The 18,755-nt window shown below is 44.8% G+C and overlaps 2 protein-coding genes across 4 annotated transcripts in view; both read right to left on the bottom strand.

Moving 5' to 3' along the window:
• Window positions 1-4,578, bottom strand: part of FRRS1L (ferric chelate reductase 1 like) — a 28,674-nt gene extending 24,096 nt beyond the window's left edge. Inside the window, exon 1 of the mRNA XM_032240301.1 lies at window positions 4,193-4,578. Within this exon, the coding sequence (XP_032096192.1) occupies window positions 4,193-4,430 (238 nt within the window). The 5' untranslated portion in view covers window positions 4,431-4,578. The remainder of the gene's footprint in view (window positions 1-4,192) is intronic.
• Window positions 4,579-8,458: 3,880 nt separating this feature from the next.
• The window catches only part of EPB41L4B (erythrocyte membrane protein band 4.1 like 4B), a 161,531-nt gene continuing 151,234 nt past the window's right edge, over window positions 8,459-18,755 (bottom strand). For 2 of the 3 annotated variants that reach the window (XM_032240304.1, XM_032240302.1), the window contains 2 exons: window positions 13,475-13,620; window positions 8,459-11,599 (listed from right to left, as the gene is read on the bottom strand). In XM_032240304.1, coding sequence (XP_032096195.1) covers window positions 11,530-11,599; window positions 13,475-13,620 — 216 coding nt within the window. In that variant the 3' untranslated portion in view covers window positions 8,459-11,529. The remainder of the gene's footprint in view (window positions 11,600-13,474; window positions 13,621-18,755) is intronic. The other variant, XM_032240303.1, reaches the window with a different exon arrangement.

Here is an 18,755-nt window from a genome sequence, read left to right on the forward strand (position 1 = left end):
GACTGTAAGGATGAGTAGTATAGGCTTAGATAGTGAGACCCTCAAAGAATTCTGAAAACTAGCATAGTTAAACCAAAACTTAACTTAAATTTTAAAAAATGACCATGTTGGGGGTAATCATTTTTTATAGATAGCAAATCAGCCAGCGTCCCACTTCTGGATTTGGGGGTCTTAGGCAATTTGGATACTATGGGGAAACAGTCTCTGGGTAGGGTAGGTAATGGTGAGTAGGCTCTCTCATAATTTCAGCGGAATCTCCATTCCCACCTCATTATTCAAATTTTTTTTCTGAATTTTTTTTTTTTTGAGATAGAGTCTCACTCTGTTGCCCAGGCTGTAGTACAATGGTGCGATTTGACTCACTGCAACCTCCGCCTTCCAGGTTCAAGAAATTCTCCTGCCTCAGCCTCCCCAGTAGTTAGGGTTACAGGCGCCCACCACCACGCCCAGCTAATTTTTGTATTTTTATTAGAGATGGGGTTTCGCCATGTTGGTCAGGCTGGTCTCGAGCTCCTGACCTCAGGTGATCCGCTCACCTTAACCTCCTAAAGTGCTGGGATTACAGGCGTGAGCCACTGCGTCCGGCCTTTTCTGACTTTTATACTCAGTTTCATGGCTATTTGAGACATAAGAAGGGGGTACCCTGCACAGAGGGAACAAGTGCCCTGTCACTAGAAATGGACAACCTCAAGTGTATTGATAGGCTAAGTCAAAGGCATTACTTGCACCTCTTCACTTGCCACGTCCTCCAAGGTAGGTCGGGCTCCCTCCTTCCTTCTCCGCTAAATCTATCCTAGGAGAATTCCACTCATAACCTCTCATCTCCTGAATCCTTGGGTAATTTTGAGTCTTCATGCTAGCAGGCCTCACCTTGGTAGGAAACAGGCTCTTTTCCCTTGCCTTCTGGGACACCCCTCTCTCCTAGTTCTTCTTCCCTCTCTTGGCAATCCTCCTCAATCCCTGCTTTGAAGGCAATATCACTGTTTATTTCTAAGCATCTTGGGAAAGTCTCTATTCAGGACCCACAGGGCTGAAGCCCAGGCCCAGGGTAATCTAAAAGAGGCACTGCCTCTGATAATCCCATGCCACTTACATCCCACCTACCAGATGGTGGTAAAATCTGTATCCAAGGAGGAAGTGAAACTGAGAAGAGGGTAGGAGAAGAATGGAGAGTAAGAGCTCAGAAAGCTCAGGGTGAGGGAAGGGGAGAGGTGAAACATGGTTGTAAAAGGAAATTGAACCAGGGAGGAAATTTCAGATAAAGCGGCTGAAGATTCATTCAGGGAGCAGGTTGAAACCACCACGGATTTTTTTTTTTTTTGAGACAGAGTCTCACCCTGTCGCCAAGGCTGGAGTGCAATGGTGTGATCTCAGCTCACCGCAACCTCTGCCTCCTGGGTTCAAGTGATTCTCCTGCCTCTACCTCCTGAGTAGCTGAGATTACAGGCATGTACCACCATGCCTGGCTAATTTTTATATTTTTAGTAGAGATGGGGTTTCACCATGTTGGCTAGGCTGGTCTCAAGCTCCTGACCTCGTGATCCTCCCACCTTGGCCTCCCAAAGTGCTGGAATTACAGGTGTGAGCCACTGCACCTGGCCCCATCACAGACTTTTGAATACAATGCCAACAGGTTAGAGACAGGCTTCAGGAGGGTTAAACTGGTTTTATGGTGGGAGGGGGAAACAGACAAACTAGCGATTGGTACACATATAGCAAGCCCTGCTGCCTGCTGTGCGGTCACCTCATCTAAATGCCTTCCTACTTCTGTCTCACTAAAGTCTTTCCTACTTCATGGCTGGACTCTATAAAGCTGTTCTTGATGGCTGTGGACCACCTGATATCCATGTTCATAAAACTTTCTGGACTATATGGTGAACATATCATTCTCTCTGTACAGAGAGTCAAAGGATGTACAGAATCTGACTTTATCCTTCATTTGCTAGATGCATGAGCCCAATCAGAATATAAACTCTCGAATGCCACATTTAAGCCACCTGGCAGCATAGGCTGGGTACAATGTAAAGATACACTACATGCTTTCAGAAACAGACGGACTTTGGAATATTTATTCTTTTCCAGATTGACAGATTCTGCTTCTGCTTCTTGTCCTCCCTCCCCACATTTCTCCTTCTTCCTGGCCACGTGGCTCCCCACTAGAAGACTACATTTCTTAGCCTCCCTTAAAGCTAGGTCATTGTAACTATGTTTTTGCCAAAGGAATGTGAACAGCAGTAGTATGTGCAGCCAGCCTAAAAGGTAACTACTTGCCCTGAACTTCTCTTGTTCAATCTTGAACAAGGACATGCATGCAACCTGGCTTCTACTGTACAGATGAGGACAAAGCCTTAGGGGATGGTAGAGCAACAAGATGGAAAGAACCTGGGTCCCTGAATGACCTTGTGGAACAGAGTCATTCTACCAGCCCCAGACCAACCAGACTTTTATTAGAGAGAAAAATATACTATCTTATTTAAACCACTATATGTTAAAATCTCTATTTCAGCAGTTAAGCCTCTACTGAATACATTTCCCAAAATCTATTCTCTCCATCTTCTTTAATACAATAATTCTGATTTTTGAACTGGGCATATTATGTCTCAGCTAATAGGCTGTACTTACCACCCTTCTTTGTACCTATGTGCAACCACATGATTAAGTTGTGGCCAAAAAAGTATAAAAATTAATATATGGAACTTTTGAGTAATTGCCTTATAAAAGTAGTCAGTGACATTCTTCCTGCTTTATTTTTCCCCACTGTCTTGAATGTGAATATAATGGCTGGAGCTCAAGCAGTTATTTTATTATCCAATGTCCCCCCTCAAAAAAAGCCCTCCTAGGCCCATTCAGCTGCCATATATATTTTCTGTGCATGCCCAGATTCCCCCATGCAAGCCTGCCCATAAAAAGCAATAAAATGGCACGTGTGCAGGTCAGGCATACCATCAGCAGGCTCTCCATGATGCCCCACATGGGGCCAAGATCTATGTGCATTACTACCTGTGTTTTCCTGCTTATTCTCTGCTCTGTGGTGTAAATAAATTTTTCAAAATGTCAAAAAGGCCCCTAAGAGTAACAGTGATAAGAAGAAGAGGAAGTATTTGTGTTTACCTGTAGCGCAGAAAGTTAACTTGTTGGAAAAACAAGTTACATTGCTAAGAACTGTGAAGAACCAGAAGGGCAGGATCCAGGGGCCCTGATGACCAAGGAGCCTCCACACCAGTTCTGGGCGACCTATTTCCAGGTTTCTTTCCGTAAGAGATAAACTTTTTATCTTGTTGAAGCTATTAATGTGTGCTTGTTATAAACAGCTGAACTTAATGCTAACAACAGATATGTTCACTAACGGATATGGGCTCCTGGGACTCAACACTTCAACCCCCAGGTGGATTGTTGGCTATCCCTCTTAAGCAGAAGAAAAGGAAAGTCACTACTTCCCAAAGTTGCTAAAGTAAGAGGCCAGTTTCCATTCCTCCTGATCACCATCAGCCTGGCTTTTGTGCTCATTGAAGCAGCTCTACAGCGAGGCCCTTGGCTGACAAACTCCCAGTCTGTGGGTCCAGCAGGCCCCAACAATGGTGACTCACATTAGGAGGCCATAACATATGTGGCGTCATAAAAGAAGAGGGATGGGAGTGGGGAAGCTGATGTGACCCACCTCTGATGGGTCAGTGAGCAGGAACAGAACGCTACGAGGTGGGCGCTGGTCACTGCAAATTTAGGTCAATACAGACAGGAAGGAAATAAGGCAACCTCTCTCTTTAGATTGGGGTTTTTCTGCTTCCCTTCAACTGCCCTGGCCAGATGGCGGCCTCCTCCCCTACAACGCAACCCCAGGCGGCAAAGGTGGAAGCCAGATCTGAGAACTGGGGAGCTTAGACTCAGCGCCTACCCCTATCCACAGCCTTGCAGAACTTGGGTGACCGTTCCCTCTCCCAGCCTCAGTCTCCCCATCTGTAAAGCGGGCGGCAGGTACTGACAGCTCTTTGGGCCCTTCCTCCAAGCCGGCGGAGGTCTGGGACTGCGCTCTCCATCCTGGCCTCGCCTGTGCCGGAGCTGCCTCCACCGACATCTTTTCCGACCCCCTCCCCCCCGCCCCTCCGTCCCCGGCCGCGGGTCTCCCCGCCCCGGCCCCTCCGTCCCCCACCCCGGGTCTCCCCTCCCGCAGCCCCTGGCCCTCCCGCAGCCTCACCCTCCTCCGACAGGTAGCGCAGGTCGTAGAACTCCCCCGCGAAGGTGCCATAGGAGGAGTCGTGGCGCGGCACCGCCTCGTCGGCGCCCGCGTCCCCCCGCGCGCGGCCCCGGGGTCCCCGGCCCCCCGGCCCCGCACCGTCGTCCGCTGGGCTGGCGGCGCAGCCGGCGGGCCCCGTCAGTAGCAGCAGGAGCAGCGGCGCCCAGACCCCCGGGTGCTGCCGGGGCGGCCGCGCCATCGCTGCGCACCGATCCCGCAGCCAGGCCGCTCGGGCCGCAGCGGGGGTGCCGCAGGCGCCGGCCGGGACTGAGCCGCCGCTGAGGCCACCAGCACGCGCCCGCGCAGCCGCGGAGGCTCTCGCACCCCCGCCTCGCTGCCTCGGTCTGCGCATCCTCGCTCCAGCCCCGCAGCCTCGCTCTTCCTCCTGGAACCCCCTCCTCCCCCACCGGACTCTCCTTCCTAGCAGCTTCCCTTCTCCCGTCCTCGTTCCCATCCTCCCCATCTCCCGGACCTCCCTCCTCTCAGGCAGATTTGGCACTACTAGCCCCTTCTATTCGGGAGTGTGGTCCGCGGACCAGCAGCATCAGCATCACCTGGAAGCTTGTTAGCATCACTAAGGCCCCACTCCAGACCCATGAAGCAGGATGTGCATTTTACCAAAATTCCCTGGAGAGCCCAATGCACGTTCAATTTATGAAACGCTCCCCTAGAGGGTTTACCCTGAACATACCTGGTCAGTGCTGCCTCCTCAACCTTGTACCGGCACTTTGTGGTTTACATAAAGTACTTGCTAGACCTATTATTTCTTGGATTATCACAGAAGGAACTTGAAATTGCGAGACCCTCACTATAGAGCTAGGTAAACTGAGGTGGTTTCTTCTCTTAGGGGCAGAGAAGAAACTGGAACCCTGATCTCCAGACTGGACTCACCTGCTGCTTCTCTAGGCTCTTGCGGTGTGTAATCAACAGAAGCTGATGCCAGGAGGTAACCTGTCTCCCTTCAAAACTAGGCTTCTAGTTTACTCTCTTTCCCTGCAGCAAGCACGCACAGGCCTTGGAAGGCCCACACCATGTCTGAGGGCCCTGCTGAATTGTTGATTTTTCTCAAATCCATTCCTGCTGCTTGCCATTCACTTTGGGTTATTTACTCAGCCATCCATTGATTCACACCAAGCATTTACTTTACGCCAGGTCCCAGGGTTCTCTTCTGATGATGGTTGTTGGGGTGATATATTCGAACTGCTAAGCTGTTTTCCAGTAGAGATGTGGACACAATTCCTTTCATGCTGGTGCTGCAGAGCCAACATTTTAACCTGCTTTTTCTATTTTATTTTATTGCATAAACAAAATAATTATAGAGGCAGGAAAGCATAGAGGTCCCAAATGCAGACCTAGAAGTCAGACTGCCTGGGCTGGGTGTGGTAACTCACACCTGTAATCCCAGCACGTTGGGAGGCCAAGGCGGGTGGATCACAAGGTCAGGAGTTCAAGACCAGCCTGGCCAAGATGGTGAAACCCCGTCTCTACTAAAAATACAAAAATTAGCTGGGGGTGGAGATGGGTGCCTGTAATCCCTGCTGCTCGGGAGGCTGAGGCAGAGAGAATCGCTTGAACCCAGGAGGCAGAAGTTGCAATGAGCCAAAATTGCACTGCTGCACTCCAGCCTGGGAGACGGAGCGAGACTCTGTCTCAAGAAAAAAAAAAAAAAAAGAATTCAGACTGCCTGATTTCCCGTGATCAGTTATCTACATGATGCAATGAAGATCAGGGAATGTAATAGAGATAAGGATCAATAGGGTTCAGTGCTATAAATGGCATGCACACGTGTACACAATATTACAAAATGTTAATATTCCAAAGGAAACTAGTGATCTTAACCTTTTATGGGCTGGTTGGCTGGGAGATAAGGGTAGCGCTGTTGAAATAGGGGAGACAAGCCGGGGAACTTAGAAGTTAGGTATTTGCTATTAGGTATCAGCTAACAGTGGGCAGTCCAATTGGAATTTAAACATGTTAATCCTGATAACTGAATTGAGGTGTAATTCATGAAAACCTGGGCTTCACTAGATCCCCCAACATACCAGTTGTCAGATCAGATCAGATTTATTGTTTGAAAAACAATATCAAAAAGCAATATCAAAAAACAGATCAGATTTATTGTTTGAAAAAAGATGAACTATAACTACTTTAAAAAATCAAAAGAGACTTCTTCACAAAAAACATAGCTTGGCAATGCAAAACATTCTAAAAAAGCTAATCCAACAGATTGAAAATCTGTTAAAGTGTAATCCTTCAAAAGAACAAAAACCTTAAACCTTTCTTAAAAATTGAAATTTCTTTCTTTTCTTCTCTTTCTGTTTACCAGGGAAGGTATGGTCAACTTAAAGGTTTAGCCAAAAAAAGAAAGCATTAGACTTTTGATATCTCTGGTGTGGGAATACAAGCTTTTACCTCTTACTTTCTTTTTTATTCCCTTCATTTCTGTTACTGAAATTAACAATACTGGTGGCCAAATAGAACGCAAATGAAAACCAGGCAATTCTTCTCCTGCTAAATTGATCTGATAGAAAAACACATGGGGTTTTTATATTGTTTTTGTGGGGAAATGTTGGAGACGGTTTGCAACTGCAGCTTAAAATGAAGTTTGCAGGTAATCTGTGGATTTCAATTCTCTCTGTACTCATGTAGACTCCCAGGGGGGCACAGATAGGCTTCAGGGGTGATACGAGGACCTTATGAAAGTACTGAACTGAACTGATGTTGTGATGTATGGATTTTTCTAGGGAGAAAACCCATAGCTTTTTTTTTATGAACTATTTTTTCCATGTTCAAAGTGTTCTTTTTTTTTTTTTTTTAATTTCAAGTTCTGGGATACATGTGCAGAACATACAAGTCTGTTACATAGGTATATATGTGCCATGGTGGTTTGCTGCACTTATCAACCTGTCATCTAGATTTTAAGCCCTGCATACATTAGGTATTTGTCCTAATGCTCTCTCTCCCTCCCCTTCCCTCCCAACCCCCAACAGGCCCCAGTGTGTGATGTTCCCCTCTCTGTGTCCATGTGTTTTCACTGCTCAACTCCTACTTATGAGTGAGAACATGTGGTGTTTGGGAAAACTCATAGCTTTTATGGGTCACTCAAAGCCTTGTGCTTCTTCAGGGCCTAGCAACGTATTTGGCCACTTCCATTTCATGAGATTCTCTCCCATCCACTCAAATTGCCTTTGGAGATGTTCTTACTTTTTGTGTTTTCTGACAAGATTTAATCCCTGGAAAGACGGAGGCAGACCTATTCCAATGCTAAGGACATGCTCCCCTCTTAGTTTTATCGTAGATTTGCAGAGACCCTCTGATCCCCACCAATGTGACTCTACTGGATAGCTAAGAAATATTGTAGTTTTCTCTACTGTGTACATTTTCTGGGGAGGAAATCTGCGTGAACATTCTGAGACCACTGGCTATACAAGAGCTGGCCACGCAAACAAAAACTTAGAGATGAACCTGATTTAAATTCATTTTCATTTTAAAAAGAAAGACAGCACCTTTATTTTCTCTCCTCCTCAAAGCCATTTCTCTGAAACAACATTTTTGTTATTAAAAACTCCCTCAAATAAGTGCCACATCTTGCTATCTGATAACAGATTTGCCCATGCTTCTGACTGTCTAGTATATATAATTTTTCACTTTGGATTTTGTAGGAAATAAAAGCTGTGATTGCGGCAGTTCCTCAGAAAGTTAAACATGGAGTTGCCATATGACCCAGCAATTCCAAGAGAATTTAAAACAGATGTTCACACAAAAACTTGTGCACAAATGTTCATAACAATATTATTCATAATGGCCGAAAAGCAGAAGCAACCCTAATATCTATCAACTGATGACTGGATAAGCCAAATATGGCATACCCATATAATAATACATTATTCAGCCATAAAAAGGAGTGCAGTTCTGATACACGCTACAACGTGGATGAACCTTGAAAACACTATGTTAAGTGAAAGAAGCCAATCACAAAAGAATACAGATTGTTGTATGATTTTGTTTATATGAAATTTCCAGAATAAGCAAATCCACAGACAGAAAGTAGATTAGTGGTTGCCAGGTGATGCCAGGGGTCGGGTGGGGGGCAGAATCAGTAGTGACTGCTAACAGATATGGGGTTTCCTTTTGGCATGATGGAAATGTTCTGGAATTCGATAGTGGTATTATTTGCTCAACGTTGTGAATGCACTAGAAACCACTGAATTGTACGCTTTAAAATGGTTACAGTGATGAATTTTATTTGAGCTTTTTTTAAAGCTGTAATTTTTGAGATGGTGAAAGATAAATATGATATCAGAATATTCCTCTGCTATATTCCTGGGGAATATAAAATTCTGGGTGCATACAAGTGGGATCTTCTGAATGCCCTAGGATCTCAAACTCTTCAAACATAGAATTTCCTATGCAGTCTACAATCCACAAAGCTGTGGATCACAGTTTTCCCAGACCCCGTACAGTAACCCTCCATGCCCACCATTAATCTGCGGCCTGCAGTTTGGAGCCCTAGCTCTGGAATGACTGTCAGTAAGCTGATTGTTTCCCCTGGACATAAGGTATGTGTTGTGTGCCCATATGGTGCTGTTGTTTTGGTTTAAAATATATAAAAAATGTGAAACGATTGTGCCAATTCATTTTCATCCCTGTGAATCCATCCAGCACAATTCCATCTTCTCAGTCACAATGCAAGCACCCATCATTCACTTAAATAGGCAAATAACCAGGACAACTGCTGAAACCATGGAATCCTCTTATTTTACTGGTTAGAGGTGAGCTGCCAGAGGTACTGGGTTTTCAAATACGGTAACAGCCAACTTGTTTGTGGTCAGACTTCCAGTGACATCAACCTTCATAAACCTCAAAGTCTGTGAACTCAGGGAGAAGCGGGGAAGAAGCAGGAAGCTCAGAGCCTCCTGGAAACACTGGCCAAAAAGCCCATGCATCCCTCCTCGGAAGCCAAGCAAATCGACACATATGAAATACTGGCTTTCCTGGCTTCCCCAAGAAACCTTCAGCTTTGCCCTGGAGGTTTCTATCAGAGAGCAGGAGATAAAGAGCAGAAGCCTCAGAAAGCAGGTTAGAAAAGGAAGAGGGTGCTGGATTGGCAAGAGGTGTCAGCCCCATATTGTACGGGAACACATTTTGTATCATGTGCACGAGATAAAGAACAGCTAAAGCTGTTTTAAAAGTATAGCCGGGGAACATGGGGGTAAAAGGCCCCAAACGCTACAATTGCCCCGGATAGCTCCACTGATAGAGCAGAGAGCAGTAAAAAACCATAATGTCCTATAAAAGGCCAAGCCAAGCCCTACACATATTGATAGCTCTTGATGGTATCACTGCACCGTACCAAGGTACAAAAGGGGCTGATGTTTACAACCATGACCATGACTCATCAAGAAAGGGTTAAATGCTCTCCAGTATACTCTGTTTACTAAGGCAGGGAACTGTGTAATACATTTTAGAAAGATTTCCCTCAAAAAAAAATATTAAAATTGTAAAGATTCAGCACTTAAAGGGTTAGTCCTCGGTTGTCTGAATATTCCTTTACATTCCTCATTTTACCACAATACTAGTAAATGAGGCATTACCTTTTTTATAGTCATTAGTATCAAATTATTGGCACCATTCAGTTTTAAGGAGAGGGACAGGAGAGCAAACTATACAATACAACATAAAAATACAGTTCTGATACAAATATATGAGATCAGTTCCTCTTCATAAGAAATGGATGAACATTTTACACACAAGGAAATACAACTAGTAAATCATCACATGGAAAACTGCTCAGCCTTGCTAGCAATTAATGAAATAAAACAACTCTTCAAGAACAACTATACATACCTATTATTAAACTAGCAAAAAATAAATAAAAATGGCAAAACCCAATACTGGCAGAGCTATTGGTAAATAGAAATGCTTATACATTGCTGGTGGCATCATAAATTGTAGAGGGAATTCAAGCATTCAGAGGGGGTGGGGAGGCTAAACTAGATGACCTTTAAGGTCCTTCCAACCCAAAGATTGGATCTTTCTAGAAAGCAATCTGGCTATATAAAACAAGAGCTATAAAATACTTCATGCTCTTTGACCTTGTAATCCCTCTTTGGAGATATTCCTAGGGGAATAATCCAAAAGAAGGAGCAGTTTTTTTTTTTTTTAATTTTTTACAGACGTTCATAGCAGCACTATTTATAAGAGTGAAAAATTAGATATAACTCAAATATCTAATAATGGGGTGAAGTGAGAGTGAGGTTAACCATGTTACATGGATATAAAGACACTTAAATTGGTGAGAGTAGAATCTGTGTTGATAAGAGGAGCCGAGTGTTAGGCAGAGAAGTAAAACAAAAGAGAATGTACACAATGATCATAGCTATGTAAAAATATGTGCGTATTTCTTGAGAAAGCTAGGGAACTAATTTAGAGGGATATTTTGTGGTTGGGGATTCCTTTATTCCTGCAAAGTTGTTCAAGTGCATTAATAAAAATTTAAAAACACATTTCTTGAAACTATATAAAAAGAGCAAAATTTCTTCTGGTCAAGATTCTATCAATAGGTCATGAATCAATCAACTTTAGAAATAATTTTCCTTGATAGAACACCCAGATGAATCTTGATATTGAATCATCCTAACATTTTTAGACAATGTAAGCTATCATTTCCTACTTTGGGTTCAATGATAAATTCTATTATATCCAAAGAGTTTACAAGTTAAATGATATTTCAGATTAAGTTGAAGTATCTTCAGTCATGGTGATATGTAACTTTCTCTTTTTTAGTTCATCTGCTCGTGTCTGAATACAAATGAATGTTAAAGACTTTATAAGATCTGTGTATTTATCAGTGTGAATGAAAAACCTGCAATAAAGAATTATTCTCTCATTAAAAATGACTCTTTAACAAACAGTCAAAGCTCGGTGCAAGTTTCAATCATACAAAATCACATGGTTGAAATTGATAGTAAAGGATCCCACATCATATTACCCCCTGTGGTTATTAACAGATACACACAGGTGCTTCTGAAAAGGAATCCCGTTTTCCCATCTTTCTTTTCCTAGACTTATCAAATCCTGTCTCAACTACATAGAGTAATAGAAAAACTCTAATGCTTAGGAGACATAAAATAATTTTTCCCATAAAAGTCAAGCCAGAAATTGGCTTCACCTAACCATGGAGACCTGGGCGAACAAAGCACACATTTGTATGTTGTGCTAGAGTGAGCACACAAAGCCCGAAGAAAGAAGACGGACAGAAGGCACCATGCCATCTTCCAGGTGACAAGGGGAGAATTTCACAGTTCGGTCATCAACAGTCTTTTCATCATTTTCTCTCTCTCCAGTTCCTGTCGGAGTGTCTCTGCACTAAAAATTAAAAAAAATTAAAACATTTTTTAAAAAGTGAGACAATCCCTGAAAAATGGCAGACGCAGACATCTTCAGTGTCATCTCCCAGGCTCTTTACTGATCTCAGTGTTGGGCTTTCCTTTTTAGGCTCCTTGAGGATGCCTGACATTTGCTCGCATTGCAGTGATCTGAAATTGGCTACTTACTGGTTTCTCAGTCCCACCAGGCTGAGAGTTCCTGACTACATGTTATTCATCTCTAAACCTCCAGAGCCTAGCACAGTATCTGGTGCATGAAAGCCACTCAGTAAAGTCTGCTGAATGAAGGAGATGCCCAGGGGTTAGATTCCTTTAAGTTATGCTTTAAATTGGTTTCATATGCATTTTCTCCCAGGCTTTAATTTGATAAATGTCTGAGGGAATGTTGTAACAAATAATTTTTTTTTAAAACAAAGTCTCACTTTGTTACCCAGGCTGGAGTGCAGTGGCACCATCTCAGCTCCACCCAACCTCCACCACAACCTCCACCTCCCAGGTTCAAGTGACTCTCCTGCCTCGGCCTCCCAAGTAGCTGGACTACAGGGGTGTGCCACCATGCCCCAGCTAATTTTTGTATTTTTTAGTAGAAATGGGGTTTCATCATATTGGACAAGCTGGTCTCGAACTCCTGACCTCGTGATCCACCTGCCTTGGCCTCCCAATTATTATGTTATAATGAATAAAATTGAATGAAGTAAAATTGGCTGTTTGAGAAGTCGCCTCTGTTTTTTTGGACCTCAGGTCCAGTTGCATATCTATGGAAACTGCCTCCACTGTTCACACACACACACACACACACACACACGCACGCACACACACACACAGTAAATACATATCTTTTCGTTGTTCTTAGTTAGAGATGGGGTCTTGCTATGTGGCCCAGGCTGGACTTGAATTATTGGCCTCAACTGATCCTTCCACCTCTGCCTCCTGCGTAGCTGGGATGACAGGCACAAGCCGCTACACCCAGCAAAATGCACATGTTTAAAGGCATGAACCAAGTTTAATAATTTCATTCAGGGTAGAAATCAAAGTTTCTACTGTAGCCAACAGGGCCCTACAAAGTCTGGCCCTAACCCACAACTTCATAGGCCTCCTCTATGGCCATTCACTCTGCTCTGGCCACGCCGGTCTCTTAACCTTCCTTAACCATGCCAGGCACGTGCTTCCTCAGGAGCCTTAGCACTGGCTAGTCCCTCTGCCTAGTACTCCTTCCAGATATCTACAGCTTTTTCTGTAACCACTTTCAGGGCTCTGCTTAAATGCTACCTCATTGAGGCCATCCCAGAATACCTCATTGCCTTTCACAGTTTCATGTTCCTCCCTATCCCTTGTCAATATTGTTGTCAGTATAACACACACACACACACAATTTGTCGTCTGTCTCCTCTAACAGCCTACCCTTTGTAGATATTTCCTTTTTTTTTTTTTTTTTTTGAGACAAAGTATCGCTCTGTTGCCCAGGCTGGAGTGCAGTGGTGCAGTCTCGGCACACTGCAACCTCCGCCTCCCAGGTTCAAGTGATTCTCCTGCCTTAGCCTCCTGAGTAGCTGGGATTACAAGTGTGTACCACCACGCCTGAATAATTTTAGTAGAGACGGGGTTTCACCATGTTGGCGAGGTTGGTCTCAAACTCCTGGCCTCAAGCAATTCTCCCATCTCAGCCTCCCAAAGTTCTGGGATTACAGGTGTGAGCCACTGAGCCTGGCCCCTTTGTTGATATTTCAATAAATACTTACAGAATAAATGAAAGAATGTAGGAAAAGGCAGTAGGTGTCACAAATACAATGAACCTAGAGTCTCCCTGGTTTCCCTGTAGCCAGAATTACCAGTCGTACCTGCTGACCTGACTTACCTGGCTGCCAGGGAAACAGGTTTCCGGGTGGTGTAAATGGTCTGCACTGTGGAGACGGTCTCTGTCAAAGGCCTCAGGGTCGCTGCTGGGATCAGCGGGGAAGATGGGCCAGGACAGCACTGTAATTTACTGTCTCGGAAGTCTGCCTGGAGAAGAAATAGGAAAGAGGAGATCAATCTCAATTTGGGTTCCATTTTCACACTGTCAGTTGCTCCCTAGGCCTTACTCTACAATTCCTGTTCTTTTTCACTACCAACTAAAATTGATTGTCATTTTAAGTGATTTTACTTTGTGCCAGACACCATGCTAAGTACTTTCCACATATTAACTCTTGACAGCCCTTTAAGGTAGCAATCATATTTCCTCACATCTTGGACACCATCAGTTGTAAGATGCACCATTTTTGCATTTGCCACACAGAAAGAAACATGCAGCCATTTAAACTTTGTCATGCCCACTATCAAATTTTGTCATGCCCAGTAGTAAACATTCTGACATCAGGAAATGTTAAAAGGTAAGAAAAAAAATGTCTATTTTAAAAACTGATTTTATGGGGAAAAGTGAGGCTCAGAGAGGTTAAGTAATCTGCCCAAGGTCACACAGTAAGTGTTAAGAACAGTATTCAGAACCAGTGCTAGCTGACACCATAACTGTCATTTTTCATTACTGTTGCAGTGGTTCCCAAAGTAAGGGCCCCAGACTAGCCACATCAGCATTATCTTAAAACTTGGTAAAAATGCAAATTCTCAGGGCTCAGGCCCCACTCAAGACCACTGAGACCCAAGAAAGTCTGGGAATGAAGTCCAGCAATATGTGTTTTAACAAGACCTCCATATGATTCTTCTGGAAGAATTAGAATAAAGTTTCAGAATTACTGATCTAGAATATACAGTCTCATTTGGAGAGGATAACATATTCTTGTCATTTTCATTGAATAACAAACTATACTCATTACTTTTATATAGAAAGCTTAGAAGATATATAAAAGTAGATCAGGCCTGATGTGGTGGCTCATGCCTGTAATCCCAACACTTTGGGAGGCTGAGGTGAGTGGATCACCTGAGGTCAGGAGTTCAAGACCAGCCTGGCTAACATGGCGAAACCCCGGCTCTACTAAAAAGACAAAAAAATCAGCCAGGCATGGTGGCACGTGCCTGTAATCCCAGCTAATCAGGAGTCTGAAGCAGGAGAATCGCTTGAATCTGGGGGCGAAGTTGCAGTGAGCTGAGATCGTGTCACTGCACTCCAGCCTGGGGAGCAGAGTATGACTCTGTCTCAAAAAAAAAAAAGTAGATCAATGAAGAAATTCCATAATTCCTTATTGTTGTCTTCAGTATATTTTCTCATGGTATTTTTCTTTCTTTCTTGTTTTCTTTCTTGAGACAGGATCTTACTCTGCTGCCCAGGCTGGAGTCCAGTGGCACAATGAGAGCTCACTGCAGCCTCCACCTCCTAGGCTCAGGTGATCCTTCTGCCTAAGCTTCTCAAGTAGCTGTGACTGCAGGTGCGTGCCATGCCTGGAAATTTTTTAAGCTTTCGTAGAAACAGAGTCTCACTATGTTGCCCAGGCTGGTCTCAAACTCCTGGCCTCAAGTGATCCTCCCACTTTGGCCTCCCAAAGTGCAGGGATTTTAGGTGTGAGCCACTGTGCTCAGCCATCAGAGTATTTTTTCAATGCAATCATTTTTGCTTGTTTTATATTTTTGATAATACCAGCTATATATTTTATAACTAGATTTCTCATTCTAGTTCTTGGCCCTGAATGTGGAGAAATTTATTACATGACTTTCTAAAGAAGATGTTCTGATCATCAAATGAGCAGTATCTTCTTTTTTTTTTTTTTTTGAGTCGGAGTTTCACTCTGTTGCCCAGGCCGGAGTGCCGCAATCTCCGAATCTCGGCTCATTACAACCTCTACCTCCCAGGTTCAAGCCATTCTCCTACCTTAGCCTCCTGAGTGGCTGGGGTTATGGGTGCCCACCATGGCGCCCAGCTAATTTTTGCTCTTTGTTTTTGAGACGAAGTCTTGCTCTGTCACTAGGCTGGAGTGCAGTGTTGGCATCTCGGATCACTGTAATCTCCACCTCCCAGGTTCAGGTGATTCCCCTGCCTCAGCCTCCCGAGTAGCTGGGATTACAGGTGCGTGCCACCACACCCAGCTCTACTAAAATTTTTTGTATTTTAGTAGAGCCGGGGTTTCACCACGTTGGCCAGGATGTTCCTGATCTCATCTCCGGTAATCCACCTGCCACAACCTCCTAAAGTGCTGGGATTACAGGCAAGAGCCATTGAGCCTGGCCTTTGATGCCATTATTTATTCTTTCTGGGAAAAAAAAGGCAAATTTGCACTGACGGTGCAAAGGCAATAGTGAGTAAATGGGGCAGGGCCTTGGCATGAATTGAGGTGGGGGCACCAAACTGTACTAGCAGTCACTGTGCTCTGCACTGTCATATACTTCAAGTAAAAAATAAAAAAGCCAGCTTCACTAAAGAATGACCTTGAAAAAGCAGTAAAAACATTACTTATATTAATAAATCTCAACCCTAAGAATCCATCTTTTTTACATTCACTGAATGAGGAAATGAATGAGTGAATGAACAAGCTTTCACTGGAACAAACCAGGTAACAGATGAACAGAGCCAGGTTAGAAAGAAGCATGTGGAGCAGAAATCTGGCCAGAGCCAGGCAGGGGCCGCCACCCTAGATGGACCAATGTACTCAGCTGAGTATCAGCAGAGACCCAGTTAATAGGCCTGAATACAAAGTAGAAACTGGCTTCAGGATCAAGCAAGGGCTTAGCTGTTGAAACCCAGCTCCATCGATGTTAGATCACCTGCCAGACCAACTTTGTGCAGAGCTTCCCAGAGCTGCTAAACTCGCCGTGTCACTGTGGCCAGGATAGGTCTGGAGGCCTGTGGAGAGGCCAAACCTGCAGCAAGTTCAAGTGTCATGATCTTGGCAGGAAGGAAATGAGAACATGACATACGGGGACGGGAGAATTGTGACGCTGAAGCCCATGAGTTTGGCTTCTGTTACCATCCAGCTGTCATTGCCTCCCTAATCATTGTCTCTGGTCTAGTCCTCTCTCCTGAGTTACAGACTTGGATATCCAACCACCCATTCATTGTGCCCATCTGGATGTTTCAAAGGCATTTCTAATTCATCATGGCCAAAGGCAAACTCATCTCTCCCAACCAATTCTTTTTCCAAGTTTCCTTATCCCAGTGAATGGAACCACTGTCAATCCACATTCTGCAAATCAGAAATCTGAGAACTCTTTCCCCTTCCTTCCCCTTCCTCCCCCTTCCTCTCCCTCCCTTCCCCTTCCTTCCCCTCCCTTCCTGCCTCCCTCCCTCCCTCCTTCCTTCCTTCCTTCTTGATGGAGTCTTGCTCTGTCGCCCAGGCTAGAGTACAGTGGCATGATCTTGGCTCACTGGAACCCCTGCCTTCTGAGTTTAAGCGATTCCCCTGCCACAGACTCCTGAGTAGCTGGGACTACAGGCACGCACCACCACATCCATTTAGTTTTTTATATTTTGAGTAGAGATGGGGTTTCACTGTGTTAGCCAGGATGGTCTCTGTCTCCTGACCTCAGGAGATCTACCCGCCTCAGCCTCCCAAAGTGCTGGGATTACAGGGATGAGCCACTATGCCCGGCTCTCTGGGAACCATTTCTGACCCTCTCTCTGCCTCATCTAATCCTATATCTTACCAGCCTCCTAAATATCTTCCCTATCTATGTGCTTCTCTTCACTTCCACCAGCAAAACCACTCCAGGTCAAGCTCTCTGCTCTCTCTTCCTTAAACCACTATCCTGCATTTCCAGGCTACTGTCCTGAATCCACTCTGCCTGGAAGCCACTGTCTTCCCACTGTGATAACGGGGATCCCTTCCAAGTGTATCTGCCCTGTCACTTCCCTGCTCAAAGTCCCTCAGAGTTTTCTCTTTGCTCTTAGGATGGAGATCAGAATCCCTACTGTGGACTACAAGGCCAACATGGTCATGCCCCTCCAGTTTTGACACCACCTACATCCCCTTCCTCCTCTCACACCCAGCCACCCTTGCTTCCTGCATCCCAGTCACACTGGCCTGCCTGCTTTTCAGTCCTTTGAATGTGTGATGACCCCGCTCGCTCTAGGACTCTGGCTCATGATATTCCCTCTGCCTGCTCCAGCTGTCTTCAAGCCACTCTTGCTCAGTTCAAAAGTCCCAGCGTGGTTTCTTCCATTGGCTTCCTGCTCCATCTTGGCCCCCAGCTTTTGGGAAGGGCTTCCCTGAGTGTCTCACAGCACTGCCAAGGCTGGGCAGAAGGCCAGAGTGCCCCACTACGGCCAACTGAGGGAGGTGGAGCCGGAGCTTCCAGCTGGGGAGCTGTGTCCAGCAAGACTGCAGGGAGCCAGGATGAGTGTCAAGGCAATAGCATCTAACATCCTGGCAGAGCCTCATATCTCTGCCCTCTCATTCTTAAAAGGCAGATGCTGGAAGCAGCTCATGACCCTAGAAATGGACTGTTCTAGGAACCTGTTTTTCTCTCTGCCTGCCATGCTGGACACCTTCCCACCTCTGCTCATCCTCTGAGACTTGAATCAGCCACTGCTCTGTCTCTCCCTATGTGGCTGAAGCCATGTGAGGCAGTGGTCGTCATCTGTCTCATAAGACTGCACTTAGAGCTACGCTTAGCCACGCACAGCCCACCTCACAGATCCTCCAGACGGTACAGAAATCCTTTGGAGGGAGCTTCAGGGATCATAGAAATTGCAAGCTCCAGCTCCTAGAGGAGGATAGACTGAGAGGAAGGAGGACTGGACCCCAGATTCCTCACTTCTGTGTCACCTAATGGCTCATTATACAGTGAGTTTCTGCAGAAACTTTCATTTAAAGAATGAGTTGAGCCCTGAAAAGAAGCATGAACATTATCAAACTCTCTCATTTTGCAGATGAAGAAACAACAGCATTTAAACATTTGGCAGAATATTTTTTTTTAAATGGAGACAGGGTCTCACTCTGTTGTCCAGGCTGGAGTACAGTAGTGCAATCATGGATCACTGCAGCCTCCACCTCCTGGGCTCCAGAGATCCTCCTGCCTCAGCCTCCTGGGTAGCTGGGACTTATTTATTATTATAAATTTATTATTATTAAATTTATCCCACTGTGATTATTAAATTAATAATACATTTAATAAATAATAAATTTAATAAATCAGCAGCTAATATATTATTATTATTTTGTAGAGACAGGGTCTCTCTATGTTGCGCAGGCTGATCTCGACTCCTGGTCTCA

Source organism: Sapajus apella, unplaced genomic scaffold (genome assembly GCF_009761245.1).
Source record: "Sapajus apella isolate SASKATOON/1434 unplaced genomic scaffold, GSC_monkey_1.0 scaffold46, whole genome shotgun sequence".
NCBI lineage: Eukaryota > Metazoa > Chordata > Mammalia > Primates > Cebidae > Sapajus > Sapajus apella.